Raw genomic sequence first — 18,599 nt, forward strand, 5'->3', positions numbered from 1 at the left:
TGGTTGTGATTTTAAGAAGTCTTACAGTATGTTACGATTTAGTTATAAAGCTCTTACATTATTAAGTTTCCTTTCTTGAAGCTTTTGTGAAAAAAAGAACCTTACACACAGTACTGAAATATAAGTATGTGTTAATGTGTGTGTGAGTATAGACAGAAGATTGGAGGATGTGCTGCTCTCTGCTGGCCACAAATGATATCTGTAACTGTTGGAGCGGAAGATAAAAAAGCATCTGCAGAATGCATTGTTGGTTCTGTACAGTAGCTGGCAGCAACACGCAACTATTTAACAGTTAACACATGCGTGGTGGTGGTATACATGTGAAAATGACACCAACTCCCATGATAAACATGATAAACAGTTTTAGATTATATAATATGCAATATAACTTTAACACACTGTTAAAATGAAGGACACATAATGATACAAGAGCTTACGCTTGCGTTTTGCGTTTCCATAAAATAAGAAATAGTTTCCTGTGACATGCTTGTAACATGTATGTGACAATGGTTTATGGTTCAGTGTGGTACATTTAAGGGAGGTTAATGGCAATTAACCTTCCTTATTTATTATCACTTTATACTTTATATATAAAAATGGCTTGGTTTTTCCAGCCTTAGAAAAAGGCTTTTTATGAAGGTTGTACTTTGCTTTACACAGGCTGCCATCTTGCTCCAACACATTTCTACAGCAGCTAGAATGAACAAAGAAGCCAGAACATTGTTTGTTTTTTTTCTTCATTTTGAAGCAAGAGGCTAATTATGCAAATTAAGAATAACAACAAAAGGATGTTGTTATTCTTAATCTGTGTAGTAACTGAAGACTAAAGGCCACCATAGTTCCCTGATATGCTCTGCTTGTTGCAATCTGCAGTCTTACTCTTATGCTGTTAATTCTTCCATTCTTTAAGGACAGTAAGTTTGATACAGTTTGGCTTCAACTCGGCGACACATAACAGTCATTTTCTGGAACTTTGAGGTGCAGTGGAAATGCAAACCACACAGATAGTTGGGAATTCTCTTCTCCAGGTAAATAAGTTCCTTGTTATAACAGTTCCTGTAATTGTTGGTGGAAAAGGGGCTAATGTCACTTCATGAATATGTTTCATGAGGACATGAGACATTAAGAATACATTTTATTCTCTGACTAAAGCCCTAACTTCGTGTAGAATCTAGTGTTGTGCAAAGCAGTCAGACTAATAGTTAACTCATATTTTCATGCTCGTATTTTACCAAAAACAACCTTGTGAAATGCTGCTATTTATATTTATCTTGTACTAATCACAGGTCATATGTTCTTTTCTTAAAATACAAATGTTACTTAATATTAGAGAGAAAAGCAAAATCAGAAATAAAAAGTCATCCAAATTCATTTCAAATGAATATATTTAACAGAACAGATACCAAACAGCAGCACTGAGAACAAACACAGTCGAAATGTAAATGACAAATATGTAAACGTTTAGGTGAACATTAGCATTTATACTGCGGTTGTGAAAATAATGACAATCATTTGGAGAGATTAACTGTGTATCTGGACTCCTTTGGTGAAGTGGTGCAGAGTATTTTTTATTTTAGAGACAAGAAGTTCAAGTGTGAAAATGACACAAGAATGTGTATCATAATCTCGATGTGAGGAACGTGTACATTTGTGTTTTCGTAAACATACTCGCTAACCAAACAAAATGCATGTGAGTTCATGTTCAGACAAACATTACAGGAATGAATATTTTCAGAAAAATGAAAATTGCTCCATTTGTTCCCTTTTTCCCCCTTGAAAGCATTTACATGAAAATACTGCTGCTTTTGGTGTATGTTTTAGTAAAATCAGAAAAACTGGCACATCGCAAAAAAAAAAGGAAAAGAAAGAGTAGTGTTGCGGATCAGTGAATGCCGACTATTCATTATTTATGGCAGCAATAATAATCCTCTCTCCACAGCCTTACAGCCATTTACTGCACTTTGCTTTGTGTGCAAAAGTTAAAGGTGTTTGAACAATGAATAAGTCCTGATCAAACAACATTTACTGAACGTGTTGCTATAGCATTGCTGTCACATATAACTAAGCAAACATAAGAACATAATCATACATAGCTTTAATAAAACTGTGCCCTTTACTGGCATTCAACAGCAATATTGAAGCTGCAGTGCGTCACTTCTGCTGATTGTTTTATTTTTTTGGTGTGACACTGTTGCCTTTACACCAAGAAGACCAGGGTTTGCGACCCGCTCGGAACAAGGGCCTTTCTGTATGGAGTTGGCATGTTCTTCCCGTGTGTGCGTGGATTTTCTCCAGGTTCTCCGGCTTGTTCCCACAGTCTAAAAACATGGAGAGGTTGACTGGACACTCTCTGGACATTTCATTGACACCCATGAAATAGCTAAGCACTCTGGTATTTTGAGCACTAGAATTTAGTTCTTACAGCTGAAACTTCTCGTGGGCTCCTCTTTGTGTTTTCTGTAATACTCTGTTTAAAGCCATTTAGCTTCTCTAGATCAATGTCGCTTCCTAATGTTTCCAGGTGACACAGGAACAAAACAGCAATGTACTGAGAAACACAGTGTTGTGTGGAGTTTTTAAGCTGAATCAGCATCGTATGCATTATTTGACAATGGTTTGAATATAACAGTTAATAAAGTTACGCACTACAGCTTTAAAGATGGCGTAGATAAATGAACCATTAAACACAAAGGGTCCAGTTACGGCCAATGGCTCAGGTCTATGGGGATGTGTGTGCTGATGATCATTCCTTCACCATGCGGACAGACAGACAGACAGACAGACAGACAGACAGATGGGCTGGCCACTCTACAGCACACAGCTCTCATTACAGTCAGTGGTGCTGTCAGTTGATCTCCTCCTTAATTCCCTGCCCACTGTCTCGTGGTGGGAGTGTGACCGGTGCCCCTGCAGTTTAATGTCATCCTGTCCCTGACTGCTCTCTGGCTCCACCTGGAGGTAGGCCCGGACCCGGTGGTCCTGCGCCACAGGGCCGCTGAAGTCGATGACGCGACATTCATATGTGCCCTCGTCGGATGGCTTCACGCTGGAGAGACGAAGCTTGTGGGAGATGTTGCTGCCGGCCACTTTTACAACCTGATGGGAAGAAAGAGGGTGTGCACAAATTTAGAATGGTGGTTCTATGAGTGTATAAAACTAACTCATGTCAGTTTATTGTTAGCAGTAGATAGTAGGCTCCTTTCAGCTCGACTCAAACGATTTGCAGCCGTCTCACTTTCAGGAGCACAACATTGCTGTTGAGCTTCAGTCTTGCCTTTGTGAGTTGTGACATAAAACAAATCACTTGCTTTGTGTGAACTCATTTGTCAGTGATCTGAATGAAACCGATGGAACTGGCACTCTTTTAGTGATTATATCTGTTGCATTTTTATTTATATCTCTTGCCAAAGTCAGCACGGCACACTGGTGTCCTTAGTGAGCCAAGTGTGAAGCCTGTCAAGCGACCCATTGGACAGTAATATGATAGACGTTCCGTGCATTGATTGGTAGATTTAAAAGTTATGCACTTCAGTTTTGAGGGGCTAAATTATGTTCATCCTCCTGTCCTGCTGGAAGCCATGCTATTAGCGAATGTCCGTGTCCCAGGTGGGTTCACGGAACCAGCATTGAACGAAGCACAGTCAGTGTTGATAATGTGTCAGTACCTCATACAATGACACTTGAAAAAACTTCCCCTCATATGATTGTATGATGTCAACGATGCAATGATTCATGGATGTAAATGGTTAGTACATAAACCTGGATGTCTTTAATATTCATGAAAAGTCACAGTATACACCACATCAGACTTACGCTAATTTTGGTGGCATCTTTGGACTTCTCCTCCAGTGGAACAACCTGCAGAAATATAAAGGATATTTTAGCAGCGTGACATTTTTTGTTTTGTTTTCCGCATTTTGTAACAAGACTAAACTGCCTTGGATTGCATACCTATCATTTCTCTGCTACCTGAGCTATATATATACATATATGCATTAAGTTCAAACGTGTGTATGAGCTAGTACGCTCCGAGCAGCACCATGTCTGTGAAAGTGTATGCGGAGGCACAGAGGTATTCTTTTGGGCATACAGTAGGTATGAATTATGCATGGAGCAGATGGAGATTTTGAGAATCTATTTCTCTCTCAGTGCCAATTATAGTGTCTTGAGGCACAACAGGGGAGCCAGAGTTCTCCCACGATGGGAGAGAGTCAACCTGTTCCCCCAGTGCTGGAAAATGCTAATCAGCAATTATCCCTTCATTTCAGTGCAAGTTGTTTTCTGCCACAGCTAATGTTGTATTTCTCTCTCTGCTGGGTACACAGTGAGTGTCAGTGTCCAAAATATGAGGCAACTGAAAAAAAACGAAAAAGAAAGAAACCTTAAAGCTGCAGGAAGTTACTGGGATTTGTGTTGTTGTTGATGCTATTATTGGGCCTCTGTTTGATCTTCATGAACAAAAACAATATAACATGAGTTGTATGATCCATCCTTCTTCTGAAAATAGGCTTTGTCAGGCAATACTATCAGACCTGACTTTGTTTGAGTTTGTTTGTATACAGCAGTAGCACAGGGGTGGGTGTTTATCTTGTCAAACTGTTTTTTGTTTTCAGTCATACTCCAACCTGTTTACAACTGTCTCCCTGTACCAGCACATTGTTGTTGTTGCCTTCATTTGTCTTAACATTAAACAAATCACGTGCTGTGTGCCACACAGGAATGTTGCCGAGTGACACGATATCTAAATACCAATATACTTTTTTAGATTAGATAGATTGTGGCTCACATAATTAGTGATCTGCGCTGACTTCTCTCTCCAGTCCTTGATGTACCACCACTGGATCTCCAGGGCGTGGGAGGGAGAGCCCGCCCCTCGGAAGGAACAAGCCATCTCTACATCTTCGCCGCTCTGTTTCGTGATGTCGTGTGGTACCTCTGTGAAAAGAGCTGCAAGACGGGGGGGGAGGGGACATTGCAGTGAATGACGGACTTCAGACATCCCCAAAATGACAGAGACACAACATTTCACTAGTGCCATTTCTGCATTTCACTCCTGCTAGTGAAAAACTGCATGATATCACAGCCAAATAAGTATTGCAAGACATAATTTAAGACGTTATCACCTTATCAAACTAGCATGATATTTGTGGAAGTGTTGTTCAGATTACTTTGTGGCCACTTTTTAAAATGATAATTTTCCAATGAGCAAGGCAAGAAACCACAGTGCAGCTTCGGTTTTCTTAGGACAAAAACTATGACAAAAACAGAGGCTCTTAGAAGCACAGCACCAACATCCAACCATCTACATGTTCTCCAGATCAGTCTTCAGAACTCATCTTTGCATCACATTAACACAAAACCTCTGAGTCTGCAGAGAGAGGCTCAGCTAAAACAGGAGACAGCAACTGAGCAAAATACTATTTGTGAGAAACTCATTCAGCTTCCAGAAACTCCACTGCAGGAATTCACCGTGATGGTGATGGGTTTATAAATATAAAATCACTATATCATAAAGCTGAAATTACCAAGCATGATAATGAACTCAGTTACCAGTAAGAAATTACACAAAATGAAACTTTATCAAAGGCTGACACTTTTAATTCAATTAACTTAAAATCAATCCAAACACAAAACACAACACCATTATAGTCAGCTTATTGTTCTGCAGGGCAATAATCATAAAATATTGAACACTCTAATCATAATATAGTCAATATTATATACTCATGTCTTACTGCTTGCTTTAATTAAGTACATTACTGGACTAAAACAAAATAATAATAGGAAAACAATTTTTTTGTATAAACTGTGGGAAGCAGAAGCTACTTTTAGGTCACTATCAATTCAGTCATGAATAAAAAAGAGGTTTGTAGACTTTCAACAAGTGCACCAATGATCCCAGTGTTCATCAAACAAAATCTGTTAAACCAAGATCACATGCACTGAAACACACTGATGTTTTACTGGTGAAAGCAAACACTCAGTTGTTTAAGGTCCAGTCAGTGTGTAACAATTACAGGGGTTTAGTGGCAGAAAGTAAATATACTCCTCATCAGAATGTTGGCCTAAATGTATCATCACTTTAAAAACAATAATCGTTTGGATTTCATAGTTTTAGATAAACCCTGGAGAGTACTTTAGGCAGGGGCCTTGCTTTTCGAGGGCCACTGCAGTATAACTGGACACAGAAGCCAGACTCTGCATTTCCCTAAATCTTAATACACAAAGGGAGAAAAGAAAATGGCATTTCTTTGGACCTTTGAGAGCCACTGGCACAGCTGATAAATGCAACGCTGTGTATGAATCTGCTTATATTACAGTATTACTATAACCCATTATGTTTTTGCTTCTGGCCACCTGGTGAGCATAGGTGCTCTCCTGAGATAACAGATTCATCAGAGTCGGTCATACAGAAAGACTTCCAGCATAAAGCTTCTGGCCATGACTATCGCCTCAGATTACTGAGAATCTTTAGAGCAGGTGAGCAATGAGAAAAGTTAGTCACCGTGTCTGTATGTGACATTTGCTTGGCACAGTGCAAAACTGATCCCCGGCATGAGCAGGAGGATAGAAAGAATAGAGGAGCGATAGAGAGGGCTTTGGTGTCGTTTTACTGACTGGGTCCACATGATACGTGCCCTTCATACACCTGTGCCTGTGGCCAGGCAGTGGCCTCATTTGTCAGGACAAAACGTACTGGAGGGATGGAGCAGTATAGGGGGCCAAGATGGGCGTGAGGAAGCAGATAGATGGAAATAAAAGAGGGTAAAAGCAGAGGTGAGGTGAGGTGAGAGTGAGGAGAAAGAAACCCTGATAGGAAAGGTGCAGGGGGTGAGCTGGAAAATCATGACTAAATAAACAGTGATTAAAGACCCTTTTGGTATCGCTTTATTTTAAGGTCCTCGTAATAATTAGTAAGCCACTTATAAAATGCTTATGAACATAAAAAGTCCAGTAATTAAATCATGATTAACAAATGTATTAACGTTTCCTTAAAGACTTGTCAAGGCCCTCGTTCATAGTAAGTAAGCAATATTTTTTTTCTTATTAAATCCTTATTCATGTCAATACATTGCCTTGTATAAATGTTATTCATTTTGATACATTCCTACAATATTTCAAACAACAATGACAGTGGTTACAAAGTCTGATTATTGTTAATAAAAATGATATGTATATTTATGACATTTAAACTGTATCAAGCTTTTAACAAGAGCATAAAGAAATCTCAAAAGCTATAGTGAATGCATTCATTATGCTTTTATTAACACTTATGACTCATTTATGTTCATAAGCATCCTATAAGGTCTTATAAGTGGCTTGTTTTTTATAATTATATCTCACATCACCAGCCATCCAGGTGTGCGAGTCCAAAGACAGTATATTCACAGATCATGGACCACTCTCAAAATCTCCCCTCGAATAACTTCAAAATGTCACAGCATTTGTGATATAATGACATCAGTGGACACATGTTACCTTCTTAGAAACAGTGTAAGTGGCTTATTATTTGTTAATTGCTGCTTATTACAAGGACACCATCAAAGTAAAGTGTTCAATGTTCACAGCATGAACTTCAGCTTATTTCCACCCAGTGCACATGCTTTCAGAAACTGAGCTAAAGACACAGCCCACATCCCCAACGTGCCACTGAGGGACCTGCTGAAAATACAACTACAGCATTTAAATGTATACATGTGTAATTCTTCAGCTGGGACATAAACAAGCTGTGGATGAACCAACTAAATCCCTCCGTATGAAGGATTTAGAGCAAATGTGTGAAAGGCTTTAATGATTATGCGTGGTGTTAAATTGTGTAAGCGTTGACATGACGGTCCGTTTCATTTGAACAGGCAGAATTTAATGACAACAACAAAAAAAAAACTCCCAGCACATAATGGCCACTTGAGAATAAGACCTTTAACTTTCCTTTCCGGCTCATCTATTATTCACGTTGTTATGGAACATGACATGAGATGAGGATGCAAATGGAGCCAGATTCAGTCGACCTCTCTCGTCCTTGTACCTTCACACTCTCACAGTGTAAATATTACAGACACAAGGACAGAAAGCACACTATTCTCAGAGCTGTCAGCTACAAATGGGTCATGAGAGATATACGTTGTACCACACATGGCCTGAAGCTACGACGCTCTATGTAACAATACAGAGACTGACAGCGGGATGAAGGTGGGTGTTAAGGGAACACGGCAGAGTAATAGCTGATGTCGAAAGTTCACTTTTGACAATGAAAACATTCATTTTGATAGACACACAGACTTTATTGTTCACCAAACTGGAACATGTTCTTGTCTTAGTAGTAAGAGCTCCCCTCCAAAAATCAGAACAAGCTTTTGAAAAGAGAGAGAGAAAGACATTCTTGCCTCTTGCTATGTTGTTTCAAACTAGTTTGACGTTCACAAAAGTTTATAAAGACATGATGGATTCAGTCATCACCTGTCTCACCTGCTGTGGTGAAGACGCGTGTCCACACTGATGCTGACATCTGCAGCTGCACACAAGAGCATGTCCCGGTAGTTACCAGAGTGACATGTTTATATCAGGTTATCTGGGCCAGTCCACTCGGCTGTGGGCAGTCTTTGCGCCGCAGAGTTACTAGTAATACTTTTGTATTGGAAGGGCATTCCTGTGTGCATGCATCACTATAGCGAGAGTCTATTTTAAAGATTTGTGCGCCCCAAAGGAACATGAAATACGCCACACGTTTTTAAGATACATTTGAATGCAGATTACGCACGATAGTCATGGACTGTATAATGTGTAGCTCGTTTATTTAAATTTTCTTAATTATTGTAGATGATTCCTACCTTCTACTTCATGTGAGACTGGTGGGGCAGTGTCCTCTATGGACCTCTATATAACTGCGATATTAGGGCTGTGCATCCTCAGGAATCTCACTATTCAATGACAATAATCATGTCAACGATTTGATTCCATGATGCATTGTATTCTATATGAACACTCATCAACAAATGCAACTGAAATGTTCCGTCCACTCAAACAAAACTAATGCTTCTGCAGTCAAGCTGCAGCTTCTAACAACAATGTTTTATGTAAATAATCATATACTGTCACTAGATGGCCGTAGAATCACCCATGTCCACATTTTAATGCATCTTAAAAATTATTATTTTCAATAAATGCACTATGCATTGGAAAGAGAATGTTACCTGAACAACACTAGCATTTCCTTCCAGGCATCACTGTAACAACCTGAGTGAAAGACTCTTAGCATGTGACACCATCAGGTCTTCCTTTTTTAGGTGGATAAATAGTTTTGCCAAATCACCGGACCGCTTACAGTTAACGCTGCATTTTCCGTCCATCAGTTTCTCGTCCACCAACCAACTAGCCAACAAATAAATTTTACCTCAACGACATCAGACATTAAAGTGCCCCCATGACAGAAACAAATTATATAAATCTGCTAATTAACAAAGGTAATCATCAGGTTTCTTGTCATTTTAGAGCAGGAATATACAAATCATCACCCACTTTATGTTTTCCTCATTAGCATGCAATGGCCCTTACAGTTATTTTCTATCAATGAGGTATTAAAACTACAATAATTCAGTTTGGATGACTCCACAGGCAAATAACAACAGTAATGTACCTTATTAAAAGCAATTCAAGATCAATCTATTATTTCATATTTGTATTCACTGGTCATTATTAAACAATTTAAACATCAAAATAAAATGCTATACATTTGCAAATACATTTTTGAAGTTGTCACATGTAAGTGACCCCATTTGCTTATCATTTCATTATAGTACGTTCAATTATGTGCAGGTCTTGTTTGATTCACCTTCTGTGTCATTTCAAACTTTTTAGATTAGTCATTTCTTTTCTTGTGCAGCTCTGTGAAAAGCAAATGAAGACATAAACACAAAATGTTCCTGCGCTAATTCTTTGTGATTGTGTTGCTCAGTGGGACAAATTTCCTGTGGCGCGATGTATTTGTTCAACGCCAGTGAAGATTGTAATCACAGCTGGCGTGATTATTCATTTTCATCTGATGATGTATGACTTTCCCGATAGCAGGAACATCAGCAGGGCAGCAGAACAAAGCAAGGCAATCTGCGGCGAGCATATCCATTTATGATTATAACAGCAAAACTGATTCATTTCAAAGTAAAGTAAAGGAAAGGCCGCTTTTTAAAAAACAAGCAAAGAGAAGCTTCTTTTTTGACAGATCGACAGCATTTGTGTTTGAAGTGGTCACCAATTTCTGGACTGTCAAAGCCAAAGCAATACTTGGTGACAGAAAAAGATGAAAATCACGTGATTAAATCATCTTCTTCCACTTTACATTATTGTTATTCAAAAGTGATGAAAAGCAGAGGAGGTGACAGCAAACTTATACTTCAGAACTTCACTGTGAATAATGCATATATGAGCAAACAGTGGTAATTATTTCAGTTTCCTCAGCATTCGATGCAGGTGTTGGCCCTTTTTTTTGTCCATGAGATACATTAGCAACAGCCAGAGGCAGAACACAGAGCGCAGCATCTGTCACTGTGAAAAGACTGAGTCTGCTCACACAAAGAAGGGGTTTTATGTGAGAGGCACGCGGCAAAAAAAACCATGAACAAATCAGTGTAATAACAATGATTAGGTGATCAACAATAAATTAAGGTTATTCTATTTTACTAATTCAGTAAAAAAAAAAAAAAAAAAGCAAAAACAGAGCAGGGCATACATCACTCTATTTTGTCCACACACATGCATAGGAGTCATAATTTGAATATACAGAAATTCCTGTTTGTGATGTTTGTATCATGTCACACACAAACAAGTTGTATCAGGCCACTCCAAATGAAAGTCATTCAAGTCTCGGTTCATCTTTCTTGCCAGGCGTGCAGCAGCGGTGAACATGGCAAACAGCCTCAGCCCCGCCCAGTGGACGGAACTGGACCAGATATTGGAATGTTTTCTGGTGTCCTTTAGGACACAGATGAGTCATTTGAAGTGTGCACGGAGGAAGTATGAAGGAAAAGTGGTGAAGAATTAATGAAGCTGAGGCTGTGTCTCTACAGCCATTTGAAACCACAGTGTGTGAAGCCAAAGTCAAGTCAAGGAGACAGTTGTACAGGGAGTCCAGAAATACACTCGGGAGAGCAGAGCTACAGCAGGACAGGCTTCATAGCTGCAAGGTAATTCCACCACTTTCCCATTTCCACACTCAGCCAATAAGACTGGGATTCTGCCAACTCAAGATTTTCCACATCTTCCCTTTCTTTCTTTGCTCTTTCTTAATCCCCGTCCCTCTCACCAGCTCAGTAACAAATCTCCTCCACATTTTTACTCGTCTCCCCTCTCAATTGCAATTTCATTGTTACTTTCAACCGATTAGTTCTTGTACCTGACTTTTCCACTCGAGCCTCTTCTGTACTCTCACCTAACTCAGCGCCTTCATTCACTTCCTCCTCCTCCTCTGTGTGCCTCTCTCGCTGTGTGGGCATTGTGAGTCTGCTGGCTCGGTCTGACATCAAGTGATGAATCCAACACTCCCTGAGTGGCTCACTTCATCTCCTGGAGCTTTGCCCACTGGCACTACAGCAGGTGTTCGCTGTCCTGGAAGAATGACCCTGCATGTGTTTCACCGGAGTGCAGAGCCCTGTGGTTTGTATTCAACAAACAACGCTGCACTGTGACTGTGAGAGACTAAACTCCCTGGACTGGAAATGCATGTGAGAAGAAGTACTGCATAACGACATTATTCGGTCGCAAATGAACAATGAACGCATGAGGTGTCGTTGTCAGTATTGGAAGGCACTTCATGCAGCACTGTCAGGACAGTTAGCACAAATTAAAGATGAAAGGACTGAAGAAGAACTATTTTCCGCCATAGACAGAGGAGGAGGACAGAAAATTGTATATTATACATTTATGAAAGACTCAACAAAATACTAAAAGTGATAATTCATTAGCAGTTTAAACACTTTAATTAAATTCCTATTTGAACACATCATGTCATGATATTTTTCTGTCATGATGGTCACATGTGTGTGTCATATTTGGTGATCACTGAATTACACATTATTACAGTGACTTGACCAACTAACATGACGGCAGTAGTTCCACTTAACTCGACCAAACATCACGACCGACATGGAGGTAAGGGGGCTGGGGCCATTAGGCTAGATGACGTCGAAAGAAGAAGACTGTAAACAACAAACTGCATTGAAGCAGTGAGAGTGATACTTGCCATTTTGTGTTTGGAAAAGCCTAAAAAGAGAAAGACTGAGGATGTGTCCTTGGATGACAAGAGGAGGACATGCAGAGCACATCGGGAAAGACAGAAAGAAATCTAACATGCCAGACTTTGTAACTTGCTAGGATGAAGTATAAGGGCCGTACTGAAGAAAAAAATATGATGTCAAAATATTTAGTTTCCTCCTTTTTTAACTTCTACTTTGTTATACAGAGCACACCGATGTAACCTTGCAGTCGACCATAACCAACCATTTCTTCCATCACAAAAGAGAGAATTTTCTCCACGTCTGTGTGATTCTTCCTTCAAAAGAGTTTTTTTTTCAAAGCCCTGATACTGATGCCACTATGGTGCTGATGTGCCAAACCAAAGTATAACTGCACAAGATGCTTCACATTCCTCATCTCGTTGCAGCTGATTATCCGAGATTGTTTTTTTGTTTTTTTCTTGTTATACTATGACTTAATGTTATTTTTCTTCAGTATGGCTCTAACACTCTGTCGTATGCTGCGGATGTGGCTGTAATTGGTGTTCACTACATGGGAACACAGGATCACTTTTCTGGGATGATGGGTCCTGAAACACTACATCTTTTATTTATTTATTTTTCTTTTTGACAAATGGTGACAAATGGACAAATTCTGGTGTCTCGCAGCAAATGTGTGGGAAGGGAAATTGCAATGATAATGGCAGCAACGGACACGGAGTTCGCCAAAAGTTAGTGAAACGACAGCCTTGCTGACAGCACTTTAAGCTTAGACTGGCTAATTAGAATTAATTACAGACTACTGCAGTACATATGGCTCCATACTGACAGGGGGGAAAAAAATAAAGACACGGAGAATAGTCTACATTTGACATGGTGGAGGAAATTGTTAGCCGTAAAAGCTACAGAGAACAGAGGGCGAGTACAATTTACCGCTAATAAAGAGGAAATATGAGCTGAGCTGAAACCTTGTGGATATTAAAATATCCTTTTGTTCTTGCTTCAAGCAAAGCAGCAGAACAACGGTGATGAGAGTACAAGGGCATTTCGGGGGTTTTTCATTGTGAATTAAGAAAGAATAAACTTGTTTCTTATTCTAACTGTTCCAAGCTTTCAATTAAAAATTGACCGGTCTGTGTAACACATCTTGTTGACTAACACACTGTCTCTGTCTGTCTGCAGAGTCCTTTGTCAACATCAGACTCTGACAAGTCTGCTCAGCAAACACTTGACTGTTACCTGACTTTAATCACAGCGGCGTCAGCAGAAATCAATAGCATAACCTCGGTAGAATTCTAAATCAACTTCTGGTAAAATTCCAAGGCCTCAATCTCACAGAGAAAAGAATGAAAAAAGACATGTGCTTCTGAGGTGAATGTGGACTTTCATTTTGAATGCTATACAGTGTTCCTGGCGAAGAATAAGTTTACTTGGCTTGGCCTTTTCTTCCTATAGGTTTTCATAAAAGCAGCACTGTAAGAGCTGCCTCTCCTCAGACACCCTCGTTTGAAGACGTGAGTACAGTGCATGCATTTTTAACGTGGGCTTCCTTGTCATTTTTCACTATATTTCTCAGCAAAGCGGCGGTGGAAGCGAGGCCTCGAGAACACAGAGCTCACAGCCGGAAAAGACTCATTAAAAATGAAACGGGAAGAAAATGATCAAAGAAAGCAACGTGGTGGAAGGACATAAAATATCAGTCCCCAAAAGAGACTGCTCAAGTATTTTCAAGTACCCGGCGAAATGAGAGGGATATTCAGCCTGAGTGCCAGAGCGAGGTCAATCCCTCACTCCTTTCTTCCCTCTTCCTGCTATAGTGTGGACTAGAGTTGCTCAAGAATGACTAAATTATAAAATGTCTTATAAGGAAGGTCTGCAAGTGTGTGTATTTGTCAAAGCATTAAAGGACGACGTATGTACTTGTCTGTATTTTTATTAACGACAATTACATAAGGCCGCGTTTGTCTGTCAGCTTTATGTCATTATATTCCTTTATTTAAATTGTTCCCATTGAAAAAAAAACAAACAGTGGTTTGATTCAGAAATACCTAAAGGAGCCAGGCACTGTTTTTACAAAACATCATTCAGTTTTTTAGGGAACACATTTGCTCAAAAAGTCACTTCAGTGCAATAGTATAGTCTTTTTAATGTGGAGGAAAGTAGAACTCTGTTTAATATCTCTCTGTTTCGGCGCAAGAGGCGCAATATACTTGTGTGTTTGTCTACATTTGAAATAAGTTATGGTTCTCATTTTTATCTACTCCACGTCCTGTAGATTTATTACAGAGAAAGGAGCACACACAGTCGTCCTGGTGGAAGAAATGTTGAAATCATTCACAAAGTTAAAGTACAAACTTTTTTCCCCAGAGAGTGTGCGTCATCTTCAGGACACGGCTGGTAAAACCAGGTTCATTAGCTTGCTACCTTTATGAGACACACCTGCAGGGAATTGCAGAGATTGAAATCCGCTCCAGAAAATACAAAGACATGAAAATCGGGCTTAACATCCTAACTTGCACTGTGAACAGAATCCCTGTGGGTAGAGGTATTTCACTAATTTGATAAATGGCTTTAATAATCAGGAAAGCCCCAAGGGGAAGAGTGAATGAAACAACAAGAGCCTGAATAAAGAAAAGAAAAAGAACTGCTACAGATATTTATTTTGATCTAGAATAATCCTGCATAAACATATAAATACATAATCAACAAGAAGACATTTTAGATTTTGCTGAATTTGGGTGGTTCAGTGGTTACAGCACTTGGCACTGGTCTAGAAAGACGTGTGTTTGTCTGAATTATTTTTATACCTGTTTATACCTGTGTTCAGACATAATTATTCATAGGCTACATTGAGGTTACCAGCTACAAATGTAATTCAAATTCTATGTATTACAAACCAGATTTGACGTTTTACGTTCACGCTCACACATTCTTTTTCTGCAGTGTCTGATTTGTGAGACCACTCGGAATTGAAGCGTGAGACGGATAAGATTAGATGTGTCTTTATTGAAACCTCATCGGGGAAATTCAGATACGCCAGCTATTCTTTGATCACAGTGAATTTGCTGGTGCTCAGCACGTGCACACATCAAGGGGAAAAATATGATATCTTGATAATCTGATCTGATTGTAGCCATAGATGATTCAAATGATATACGTGTGAATATTCACAAATGTTCCTTAAGGTTAATGCTGTATTTTATTTCAGAACCAGACAAACAAACACAAGTCTCCTTGAAGAAACAATCATTTGTTGGGACCTTCCACCTCCTTTTAAAGTGGAGGGCAAAAGAAAGAAATAACAGTGGCAACAGTTATCAACACAAGCAGCCCACACTCTGCGTCTGCAGGGTGAATTTTCCATAGCCCTTGGGGAAACAACATTCAGATTCTGTGTTTCCTCCCGGTGAGAGCGAACACAAAGTGGCATGTGGTGTTGGCAACACGTCCAAGCTCAGAGGTACTTTTAGGAATGCACACTACACCCCAGCTGGACTCCTCTGGGATGAAAGAAAACATTATGTTCTGCTGAACTACACTCATCAAACTACATTTCGCTGGGAAGAGTGGACACCAAGGATCATGCCACGTTCTTTTCCACCATTCTGATGCTTGGTTTGAACTTAAGCACCGTGTCCACACGCCTAAATGCACTGCCATATCATTTGGCATTAACAAGCAGTCGAACAGGTGCACCTAATAAAGTAGCATGTGTGTGTTGCTCATTGTGTGCTTTCATGAGCTAGTTCAGAGCTTTTCCAGTCAAATCTCTATCCAGTGTGTAACATTTAGTGAGATCTAATGTTGAGACTGTAACAAAATCCCTCTCTTTCCCAAGCACATCATGGAATTACGGTGGCCGTCACATAGCAGAAAGGATGTTGTTGTTTTTTCACTTCCAAACGCACATTCTGCACTCTGCACATTCTGGCTGGTTTGTCCATGTGAGCTGCAATACAAACATGAGCAAGAGCCATGGTGGTCTCTCCATAATGAAGAGAAAAGAGCGAGTGAGAAATCGGTGGATTAACTGGATAACCTTTGTGGGAAAAAATTAAATAAAATCACTTTGGGAGTCCACTTTAATCGTAAAGTTCATAAAATCAATATTTCTGTCCTGAGAAGGTGAGTTTTTCATTCATTTGAGAGATCGGTGAGAGAGGCTCATTTTTTTTTTTCTTATCCGTAGATCATGGCAACCACACCAGAGATCACTGCATCACCAGAGGAAGCAACTGAGTGCTTTTTTTTTTTTTTTTTAAATAATACCATCCTTTCACTATCATGCTCTCTCCTGCTGAGCCTACACCAGCACCTTCTGCTGTGACAGTGTGACTGTACAATCTGCTGCCCACCCCCCACACGCAGTCAGAGCTCCATTAAAATGAAAGCCCATGCAAACTGGCTGGGCTGGCTGTCCTCATTAAGAGGACACCAAGCAGAGGACTTGCAGTGGATCCCAGACCCTGCCAAAATTCTTTTAGTATTTAGCGTGACCTTCCTTTAGACTTGAATAATAACCCTGGCTCTCTTAAACTTAAAGTGGAACCCTTATTAAAAACAAAGCTGTTTGTCAGACTATTTCAGGTCAACAAATATTTGCTGTTGCAGCAGATTAAATCAAGACATGCTTGAGCATTGATCAAAGAATAGAACAAACAACAATGCTGGTGGTGCCCTGACACTTTTGCACAATATTGCCCATGCTCTAAATCAAACTAATAATCAATAGTGATGTGGGGTGTAAATGTGAGTGTGTGTGTGTGTGTAGCAGCTCTAAACTTATTAAAAGTGATCCGTCATTATTAGAGGTGTAGATGGGGATGCTTAACTAACTGAGACGATAATAAGACACTTTTATATGAAAACAAGGTAAAAGTGCATATTTGGAAGATATACACCTAGATGTACTGCACTGTATATATGCATAATAAAAATAATTACATACAGAAATAAATACAAACTGATAAATAACAACAATCACACTGACTGAACCTGTTATTTGTGATGTTGCCCCCCCCAAAACACAACAACAAGCACGGGCACTTACAACTTACCGTTTCCACTGACGTGATTATCCACCTTATTGTGGCCGACGTTGACAGCTGCGTTAAGTTGAAGGTAAAGTCCCGCATACTGTAAAATCCCCACTAACACTCCAAAGGTGCCCATGGCTTCAGCCGCTTGTTTGTTGCAGTTGTATGAAATTGTCACATTAGGTGGAGAGCATCGGTGAAAGATCCACGCAGCCGCTGACCAGCAGCCTTCACAGTCATAAAGCTCGAGCTGGACGTGAAGCTGAAGAAGGAGGAGAGGAGGAGGAGGAGGAGGAGGAGGAGAGGAGGGAGAAACGCTGCTGCTTCCCTCTGCTCTGCAGGAGAGAGGAGATGACGCGGAGGGAGATGCAGCGAGGAGGCAGGTGCGGCGGCTTTTACACCGGGAGTCAATTAAAGGCGGAGGAATCTCACAGAGACGTTGGTAACGTCTAACTTCAGTGTATGATCAGTAACAACGTGCTGTTGTTACCATTAAAATGAACATCACAATGTGAATGCTGCATCCTTCGTCTAAATACTGGCTCTGTCAAGCAATACTATCAGACCTGACTGAGGTGTTTGTTTAGAACCAACTGTTGAATTACAAGGTTTTTTTGAGAAGGATATTTCAACTCTCCAGGGCTCGGTATAGGGTCATGGTGGGAAAGCTTTTTAGAACAAACTTTGCGTTATTCATCATGTCATCAGTCAACAGATGAAAATGCTCACAGGTAGCGTAAAATGGACCATAATACCATAAAATGTTTACCTCCGTATGTTATATATAGACATTCTTGCATCTCTTACTCTTAGAAACCATTACAATTTATGTCTTTTTAAAAAGGGGGAGGGGCAGTTGCTATAGGCAACCAGTAAGAAGAACCAAGCAATATTGTAAATAGGTGAGGTATACCATATTATACCTCACCAAAGTACCATAGTATTACCATATTACCAACACTTAGAAACAAGAAACCAAATGTGAATATTTTCTAAATGTAAATTGTAAAAATCAAGGTGATTTAATAGCCTTGTCAGCACTGCAGTCGATCACCATAATTACAGTACGTGTGGGCATAACAGGATTGGTTATCTGAGCATGAGTGTTCCAGATGTTTCCTCATGACGTCCAGCAGGCAGGGAGATAAAAATTATGATTTTGCCCTTTAATGGTCATTGTTGTGAGCGCTTTCAAAGTGAACATAGATTAAAATAGATGCTGTGATTTTAAGATTTTAAAAAAAGACAGAAAAGTCATCAAAACCCAAAAATATATACGTTTTTTTTAAGTGTGTTGTGAGATATGAGTCTGTGTTAATCTGTCCGGAATTGACAGTGC

At 39.8% G+C, this 18,599-nt stretch overlaps 1 protein-coding gene across 1 annotated transcript; it reads right to left on the reverse strand.

The window, feature by feature from the left end:
- Window positions 1-1,367: 1,367 nt before the first annotated feature.
- vstm2l (V-set and transmembrane domain containing 2 like) lies at window positions 1,368-17,575 on the reverse strand. The gene is made up of 4 exons (XM_058631924.1): window positions 17,282-17,575; window positions 4,787-4,947; window positions 3,814-3,858; window positions 1,368-3,096 (listed from the first exon to the last, which is right to left on the reverse strand). Exons 1-4 carry the CDS (start codon window positions 17,394-17,396, stop codon window positions 2,809-2,811), a joined length of 609 nt encoding a protein of 202 aa, XP_058487907.1. The 5' UTR covers window positions 17,397-17,575; the 3' UTR covers window positions 1,368-2,808.
- Between the last annotated feature and the right edge of the window lie 1,024 nt (window positions 17,576-18,599).

This window comes from Solea solea, chromosome 6 (assembly GCF_958295425.1).
Source record: "Solea solea chromosome 6, fSolSol10.1, whole genome shotgun sequence".
NCBI classification, from domain to species: domain Eukaryota; kingdom Metazoa; phylum Chordata; class Actinopteri; order Pleuronectiformes; family Soleidae; genus Solea; species Solea solea.

Bases quoted from the DNA above. Each gene is read 5' to 3' on its own strand.
- vstm2l (XM_058631924.1), bottom strand. From the start codon at position 17,396: ATGGGCACCTTTGGAGTGTTAGTGGGGATTTTACAGTATGCGGGACTT. The intron at 4,948-17,281 runs GTAAGTTGTAAG...CCCGTCTTGCAG, and splicing joins TAATCACGTCAGTGGAAACG to CTCTTTTCACAGAGGTACCA. The intron at 3,859-4,786 runs GTGAGCCACAAT...ATATTTCTGCAG, and splicing joins CAGCGCAGATCACTAATTAT to GTTGTTCCACTGGAGGAGAA.